Below are 9346 nucleotides of genomic sequence, written 5' to 3' on the forward strand. Positions count from 1 at the left end.
GGAATTCTGTTTTGTGTAGGTGGAAGGTCTTGTGCTAGTGGCACAACTTTGTTGGATACAACCTATCGTTACTCTCCCCAAATTGGTTTCAGAGTCTTAACTGTCACAAGTGCCATATCATATAGATTAAAGAACCAAAGTATCTGCCCCTTTAGCAGTAGCTTTTATGAAGAAATTAAGAAAGCATTTCCTAGCAGAGAGATAGAGTGATGAGGAAAATCTGACCTACTTAATTTCTTTGTCAGCTACTGTCAATGGCATGGAAACACATCTAGAAAGAAGTTGGCAGTCGTACTTTTCCCATTTACACATTCTTTGTGTGCTTAAGCTGTGTGTAGGGTTGCCTGTGGAATGGTTTCTGCATCTTCAAAAACTTCAGGGAAGGCTATGACTGGAAAATCTGTAGCTTTCCCAGATTAGGGATTCAGCGTTGGGGAGAGCTGCATCTGTTTCATTTTGCAGGGATAGAGTTTTTGCTGACAGGACTGGCGTGTGGGACTGATAGTGACACATCCAATGAGGCAATTCATCTATTTCCTCCTCATGTGCCAATATTAAGAGCAGATCCACACAATGCATTTTAAGCACATCTATCACTCATGTGAAGCCCACAGCTTTGCCCAGTGAAACATTACGCCTGTAGTTTAAGGATGTTTGGAATTGTAGTTCTGTGAGGTTGAAATTACAGTTCCCAGCATTCTTTGGGGGACGTCGTACGCTTTAAAGTGTTTGCTGAAATGCTTTAGGTATGTGCTGTGGATCTGCTTTTTAAAGAACTATTTTGTACCTCTATCCTCCCAGAGATTTATATGTGCAGTGTGTGTGTGTGTGTGTGTGTGTGTGCAGTATAATATCTTTAAGATTTATATGTGCAGTATAAGATTAATTATACTGTATGATATTTATTTATTTGACTTGTTAGCTGTTCACTACAAAATAGTCTCCAAACGATTTATAAGCCCGTAATATGCTTTCATTGCTGTTAGTAATGTATGTTAGTTAGTAGTTTTTCTAAATTATAAAAAATATTAATGCTCAAAGTAGTATAAGTATACAGATTTATCAGCTCTATAGTCACACACAGATCCCTGAAGACTCTTGCAGGTTTGCAAAAGCTCACAGAAGAGAAGAAATGAGAATCTTTTTTGAAGATTTGCTGGCCCTCCAATCTCTGACCCTGACTCCAGTTTTTCCTTTGTGACCCACTCCTATCTGAGCACACAGTCCTCATTGGGGCCATCAGATCTTGCTCCCCTATCTTGCTATCTCTATTCATGATCCTGCCCATTTACTTCACCAGTGCATAAATACACCAGTGCAAGAAAACCTTTAAAACTACGGTGCATCATTTCTCAAACAGTGCCTTTGCAAGCCACTTACATTGCGAGGCTGCCATATATGTTGACCTTACTTGTCCCAGAAAGTGTTAAATGCAGGGATAGAAGCAGGAGACAACAACGTAGTGGTTGTTAAGAATCATACCTTGCCAGGACATGGATTGGCACCACATACACCACCCCTTCTGTGGAGATGGAGATGCCAGATTCTTGATGTGCATTAGATACTTACTTGGGGAAAAGTTTGAACAGGAAATGGAACCTCAGGGCTGTTGGTGGTGGTGGTGAAATGCCTAGTGATTTCATTTACTGCCTTTACCACATACTTTGACAAAGCCATTAATCTTTCTGCAGTCTTTGACTGCTGTGTCCTCAGTGTACGGCTAATTTTCATGTGCGCTGTTTAATTGCTGATGATTCATATATATATATATATTTTAAAAAAGACTACACTTTCTCTTTGCTTTCCTCTTCTTTCCTCTAGCTCAGCCCCTGTAATAAACTCAAAGAACGTTTCATGAAATAGGAAATCTTGGCTGCTCTGGTCTCTTATCTTTTTTCTACTGGCTATTCACTTATTCTTAATGGGCACAGGCTAAGAGGAAGTTAGTTAGAATGAAGTGGGTGGGCAGCTTAAGCCGTCTGCTTTTATATACAATCTGCTTTTACATACAATTCATGTTTTTCAAAGAAAAAAATCTTGGCTTGTGTTATAAGCCCGCCGCCTGGCTTTCTCCTAGCGCGGAGCCTGCCGCCCACCGCCCATACCTGGCGTATAAGATGACCCCGACTTTTTAACCTCTTTTCCAGGGTTAAAAAGTCGTCTTATACGCCAAAATCTACGGTATATGCGATTTCACTTAAACGTGTGCTGCCTTGGAGCGTAACCCCTGCAAAAATGGGGAGTTGCCTGTACAGTACTAAAAGCAGCATAGTCTCTTGTTTGCTGCAAACTGTGTTGCATAGCCTAAGGATTAATGGACCAGGTTATGGGAGGGGTTTTTCTGATGCATAGGTTCCAGGGCGGGGACGACGACAATTTTGATTAGTGTGACTCCTGAAAGTTTTGAAATTTCAGATTTAACACTACATTAATAAAAGGATTTGTGGGTGTCCTTGCCTGTATAAACTGTTTTACGCAAAGGGGAATTATTCTGAACACTGGACACTGAAAACTGAACACGGCAATCTCTGAACTGTGGTAGGTTTTGTGGTCTGGAGGATTGCCCAGTTGAAAATAAACTTACATTTCATCTGTAGTAGATTCTCCTTTAGGTCATGGGAAGATGCTATAAACTTCACTCTGTCCCTTATCAGCCGCCCCAGAGAGGGGAACTGTCCTATTGCCGCTGCTCCAGGCAGCCTTGCAAGGCCCCCACCCTTGTGGTGCAACACCCCCGGGACACTCCGGACAGTCCTGGCTGCTCCATTGTGAGAAAGGTGCTGGGCAGAGGGGCCGTGCTTCACCCCCTCTGCCCCGTTCAGATTGTGGGTGCCTCAGCCCCATCCCAACCAAGCTGAAAACACCTCAGGCCTATAGAGTTGGTGCCTCTGTGGTGGATATCAGATCAATTTCAGATTATCTTGCTTCAGTTTCTTTCAGTGCTGCTACTGCTCTTTCTGCAAATACTAATACAGTGGTACCTTGGGTTAAGTACTGAATTCGTTCCGGAGGTCCGTTCTTAATCTGAAACTGTTCTTAACCTGAAGCACCACTTTAGCTACTGGGGCCTCCTGCTGCCGCCGCGCCACTGGAACACGATTTCTGTTCTAATCCTGAAGCAAAGTTCTTAACCTGAAGCACTATTTCTGGGTTAGCGGAGTACGTAACCTGAAGTGTATATAACCTGAAGCATATGTAACCTGAGGTACTACTGTATATTGTTATGTATGTATGCTTCATCATTGTTTGAGGAGCTAAATCTAATTTGAAAACATTTCAAGGTAATAATAATAATAATAATAATAATAATAATAATAATAATAATTAATAATAGCTGTTTCCATTCAAAATTGAATAGATGGGAGCAAAATGGAAGAATACCCTTATGGGGTAGAGTTAAATAAAACTGGATATATCCTTTCTAATTGAAGTGTGCCAACTAAAATGTCCACTAAATATTTCTTAAGGTTTTATTTCTACTTTGCTTACATTACAGCTATGTTGGGGGGAAAGCCATCGCATTCTGACTGGTCCGCATATTGGGTGTTCCAGGTTTATTTCCTTTAATTTATTTTGTTTTAAAGGTTGCCTGCATGCTTTTTTGAAAAATAAAAAACTCCAACAACATAAAAGTAACTTGAGCCTTCTGGAGTCAGGGAAAACATCCTCTTCTACTGTTTCCAATCTATTTTGAATTGGATGTCTGGGTTCCTCATTTGATTCCTTAATTAATTTATGTGTTAATTGGCAAAAACAGCTTCTGTGAAACAGCCTAAATAAGAATTCGAAATTACTGGTTTCTGGAATGGCCCTTGTTTGGCTTGTTTGAACACTATGTGTAAGAGGTCCTCTTTAAGCAATGGCCACCCACACCCATCCTTGGTAGCAAAAAGGAGGAAAAATAATTATATGAAAGGGAACAGGATACACTTCAAAGGTTTGAAGAAATAATATTCCGCAATAGAATTAATTTGCTTTTTAAAATACTGTACCTTGGTTTTATACGGAGGCTCTCCCTCCCCCCCCCCATCAATTGCTTGTTTTCAACTTAAGTTTACTTAAAGTTTTACTGAAAAGGAATATACAAAGACAGCCATTGAATGGAGGATTAATCACTATGGCAACTGAAATGTGGTGACTGAAAAGGGGGAGAATGTATTCTCCCCTCAGCTTCCTGCCAGCTGTCATATTCAACCTTTGCGGAGTGAATCCAGTCCAAAATATAGACTATGACCAGCCCTAAGAAACTATATCTGTATTTTTATAAATTGGTACAAGTATCGCACTATAAAAGAAGACTTAATCCCCTGAATTGGATGACAGACACTTGGCACTCTTGACAGTGTTTTGACAGAGAAATAACAGGATGCTTTGTAGTAAAACCTGGATTAATGGTAAACCCCTCTTTATGTTATTGCAGTGTGGTGTAAATGAGGGAACTAAGCATTCTGTCAGCCCGGGGTTCAACGACGTGCCCTTTCTATGCCCAGTGCAGGTTTAAGTGCTCTGTGGAGTACTGTAAATACAAAAGTAGCGTTATTAAGAACCCTTTGTGCCACTTGTATTTTGTATTACATAGGTATTTTTCATAGGTTATGTAAACAAAAGGATTTCTGTCAGCTGTAGTAGATTTGAGCGCAGAGCATCTGTGCAGATCTTAGGTTTGGTCAAAAAAGCTGAAAGATGATGCACAGCCCATAGGTTTTCCAATGGTCTTTTTGGCCCATGACAGTGAGTCAAACAAGAAACAAAAATAAAACACAGCACAAAATCCCACAAAATGGGTGAAAATAGAACCAGGGAATCAAAGAGCGAAGTTTTCTGTGGCACAGCAGACAATTTAGGTGGTGATGTAGCTAAGTGAAATTTGGGGTATGTGTTTGTTCATCAAGGAAACTGTGGGTTGCAGCCTATAGTGTGGACCTTCTGGATCGACTGCGCTGAAAAGAGAGAAATTGAAACTGTTGATGATGTTGGTACACAGTTTAATAAATAATATTTTGAAATGTGTGATATGCAGGGAGATTTTGAAGGCTGCTCAGAAACTGCAATTGTTATTCAGTGAGTTATGTTATATTACTATTGAAATATGTAAGCACCAGGGACAAATGGAAGGGGAAGAAATGGAGGCAGTGAGAGATTTCACTTTCTTGGGCTCCATGATCACTGCAGATGGTGACAGCAGTCACGAAATTCAAAGACGCCTGCTTCTTGAGAGAAAAGCAATGACAAACCTAGACAGCATCTTAAAAAGCAGAGACATCACCTTGCCAACAAAAGGTCCATATAGTAAAAGCTATGGTGTTCCCAGTAGTGATGTATGGAAGTGAGAGCTGGACCATAAAGAAGGCTGATTGCCGAAGAATTGATGCTTTTGAATTATGGTGCTGGAGGAGACTCTTGAGAGTCCCATGGACTGCAAGAAGATCAAACCTCTTCATTCTGAAGGAAATCAGCCCTGAGTGCTCACTGGAAGGATAGATCCTGAAGCTGAGGCTCCAATACTTTGGCCACCTCATGAGAAGAGAAGACTCCCTGGAAAAGACCCTGATGTTGGGAAAGATGGACGGCACAAGGAGAAGGGGACAACAGAGGTCAAGATGGTTGGACAGTGTTCTAGGAGCTACTAACATGAGTTTGACCAAACTGCGGGAGGCAGTGGAAGACAGAAGTGCCTGGCATGCTCTGGTCCAGGGGGTCACGAAGAGTCGGACACGACTAAATTACTAAACAACAGCAAGCACCAGGGAAAGCCTCAACAGACTCTGGACTACTCCCGTCAGACTGGCTTTCAGTGCTTACCATTCTGCTTGTTTTTCTTTTAATTCTATGATGTTGCTTAGTTTGCAGTGTTCAGACAGTTACAGTTAATTTTATTGTATTTTAAATTTTACATACTTCTCTTTATTTTATTTTAGATGACTGTTGTTGTTGTCTTCATTATTTCCGTTTTCATTGTGCAGGTTGCTTTGAGAAACCTGGGTGCAAAAATAGCAAGAAATCGGTCCTGCCTCATTTGAAACATCTCCTAAAATGATGTTACTCTGCAATCTGAATTATATTTTACTAGCCAATATTTATTAACTTTTAAAAATTATTCTTACTGTAATTGCGCATAGCGTTTTTTTATGAATGTTCAACTTATTAATATTTAAATAAATGTGCTACTAACTAAGAATAATAATAGTTTTTGTACACTGCTTGAATGCAGCCTGTTGTGGAAAAGTGGGGCATAAATGAGGCCATAGTAATGAAGTGTACATGACCAGTTTCTCAATGACTAGCTCTCCCTCTCCCATTTTAGAAGGCACCCTTTTTTGGTGTCAGCAACCTAACTGTATACTGAATACAGAGACAGTTGAAAGTGATGTTTTTTCACAGAACATTTTTTGACATGTTTGGGCTCCAGGGACAAGTTATCACTTATTAAAACATAGCAGTCCGATTTCCTAATAGAAATATCAAACAGCTGTTGGGGGACCTTGACATCAACAATTCAAAAAGGCCACATCTGTCCCCTGTCAAAAAAACCTAAACCAAACCTCAGCTAGGAGCATAGGAGAAAAGTTAGGTGAAAAACGACTAACATGTTATATTTCACATTTGGTTTAGAAAAGCAGGAAGAGTCCGTGGGAAGCTTTCTCAAGGAAGAGGAACACCAAAAAGGATGATAATTCAGTAAATGAAACCAGCAAGCCTTCAGTACTTTACATTAGACATCCTGTCTGTCAAAAGAAGAAGGAGGTTCACCGAGTTGGCGCCATTGCCTTCCTGGTTGGAAAAACACCCCAAAGAATCCGCAGGTAAGAATACAATTTGCAAAAATGACCTCCATTACTGTCTTTTCTCAGTTTGCTTTATATAATCTTTAGCTTTCAGTGGGGATTATGAATAATGTTATGTTTAAAAGCAGTATTGTTTTGAAACCTTTGTGATTTTAAGTGTAACCTTTGGGGGATAAACAACAGAAAATATTGCGGAAAGACAGTAAAACGAACTGTTCTGCTGGTGCGTTGCAAATACCTTCAGTCAGGTTTGCTCAGCTTTTCTGAGAAGTTAGAGCATGTTGATTCTTCTAGTTTTCTATGAGAGTAATCATGTCTAAAACATAATATTGATGTATCCTGAAATTTTTCCACAGTAGTTTAGTGTTGCTGGAATTGTGTCCTCCTTTTAATGGTTGGAATTGCAATTTTTAGAAGAACTTTTATTGTCTAGCCAATAAATGGGGGGAGGAGAGGAGGAAAAGTCCCACAGGACTTCCGCTGCTGGGACTCATTAGGTGAATCTCAGCTCATGTTTTTGCAAACCATGTTATATCAGCTTTTTGTAAACCATGGTTGTATAAACTATGGCTTGGCAATAATTCTGAATTTTCTTTTTTCTGGAAACCTGGAAATTAGTGTTACTGATTCATGTTGTAAGATATCCATCCACTTTTTTTGTTTATTTTTTTACATTATTGGGATAATTAGTTATGTTTTGTTTCACTTATGGCTGTAGGAAACAGTTTGAAGAAATGGCATCTCATTTTCAGAAGGCTTCAGTGGAAGAACTCGCCAAGCACATTATCAAAACTACATCAGAAGAAAGGCAGAAAATGCTGAAAGAATTTTACAGTGCTAAATATCCAGAGTTAAAGGACCTATTAAAAGTTGATGTTCCTGTATCTGTTTCAGAAGGAAGTGAGGAAGAAGATGTGCACAGAACCCCGTTTAGAAAAAGAAAGGCAATTTCTAAACGTGGAAAATCAAAGTCTGAGTCTTCAACAGATCTCTACGGCCAAAAAAGACATGACGCAGAAGCAAAGCAGTTTCAATTTCATCCCTTCATACAGGCTGCTGTGTGCCATAATGTGGAAGATAAACAATTGCCCACTGTCATTACCCAAGATAGCGTTAGTAGGAGAAACAGCCAGGCATTCAAGGACTTTATGGCATCTGACTCATTAAGCAGTAAATCAGGAATAATTGAGGGGCTGTCTGCAAAAGGACAGCCAAACTTGAAGGGGATGGAGTCGCCAAGAGAACCCTTTCTGTCTCCACCAGAAAGCAGACATGCTCAAATGTGCAAGGAAAGCTCTTTCGCAGACATGCTAGGAGACATCTCTATTTTAAACGACCTCTTCAAGAGCCATGAAAATAGACCAACAGAGGCACCTAGGAAGACTCTCATCGGTCCTGCAGAAAAAGCACGAACTCGGCCAAAAGACTTCTGGGACATGCTGAATGAACCGAATGATGAGAGCCTCGAAAAACTCACAGACGTGGCAGTCATAGAGAAACTGTGCGAAAGAGCTTCTACAGTCACTTCATCCCAGAAGAAAGAGGATGACGAGAAGTCTCTTTGGAAGAAAAATGACAATTTTCTATGGAAAAGATATGCAACTGACACAGATGACAAATCTTTGTCTGGCACGTGATGTCTAATTTCGAAGAAAACAAGAGGAAAACATCCACAGGTGTTAACAAAAAAGATCATTCCTACCCCCCCTGGAACTGGCCCAATGAATTCGCAAGCTTCTTAAGTGCTCTTTCCGCCGGTTTCCTTCCCCCCTCCTTTCACAACTCCTTCAAAAGAAAGGTTGTTTTCTTTTCTCTCTCGAAAGAAGGAAACCTCTATGTTTTGAAAGAATCGTGAAAGGAAAATATCCTTGAAAAGAGGCTGAAGAAATACAAAATACATTGCATTAGCGTTAAGAAAAAGAGTGTGTTGCTCTTACAGCACCTGTGGAGATTTTCCTCCTGTTTGGCTGTTTTGTGAGTGCTCTTGCTTCTGACTCCTAATTCAGGTTTAAAAAGTTAAACTTGGGAGGGAAATGTTCCAAAGCCGTGAGCCTTCCCCATAAGACCCATATCAGAGTCCCGTTAGAGTTCCATTTCCCCTGCTTGTCTGCACACATGAAAACTCTGCTCGCCTTCCATATTCCCATCTAGATCATCCCTTCCATTTAGTCAAGTTACTTGTGTCCATGTAAACACACACACACACACACACAACGATCCCTCTGTGCACAGGACTTGCAACACCATGGGTTGAACGGCCACATTCTTTTTATGTTTCATCGTAATTTGTTGGCCTCTGTACACTCCAACATTTTTGTCATGTTTTCTGTCAGCAAAGCTGTGGCAAAAGTGTGGGATTTAACTAGATACCTGATTGGTACTCCTCTGAGCTACTAGATTAACACTAGCACACTTTCAGATATCTAAAAACACCCACAATCGCTGCAAACACTTTGGGATTAATCAGGATTGCTCTGTCCCAAACGTTGTGACATCTTGAAAAGTGCTTGTTTGATGATGAACTAGTTTGGCAGCTGCTGAGCTGATAGCGTAAGAGGCTT

At 40.4% G+C, this 9346-nt stretch overlaps 1 protein-coding gene across 5 annotated transcripts in view; it reads left to right on the top strand.

The window, feature by feature from the left end:
- ERCC6L2 (ERCC excision repair 6 like 2) overlaps positions 1 to 8813 on the top strand; it is a 55589-nt gene extending 46776 nt beyond the window's left edge. For all 5 annotated transcript variants that reach the window (XM_081930372.1, XM_081930371.1, XM_081930373.1 and 2 more), the window contains 2 exons: positions 6613 to 6803; positions 7504 to 8813. In XM_081930372.1, the coding sequence (XP_081786498.1) occupies positions 6613 to 6803; positions 7504 to 8422 (1110 nt within the window). In that variant the 3' untranslated portion in view covers positions 8423 to 8813. The remainder of the gene's footprint in view (positions 1 to 6612; positions 6804 to 7503) is intronic.
- Positions 8814 to 9346: the final 533 nt, after the last annotated feature.

The sequence above is a fragment of the Podarcis melisellensis genome (genome assembly GCF_964234715.1).
Source record: "Podarcis melisellensis genome assembly, chromosome: 11".
NCBI classification, from domain to species: domain Eukaryota; kingdom Metazoa; phylum Chordata; class Lepidosauria; order Squamata; family Lacertidae; genus Podarcis; species Podarcis melisellensis.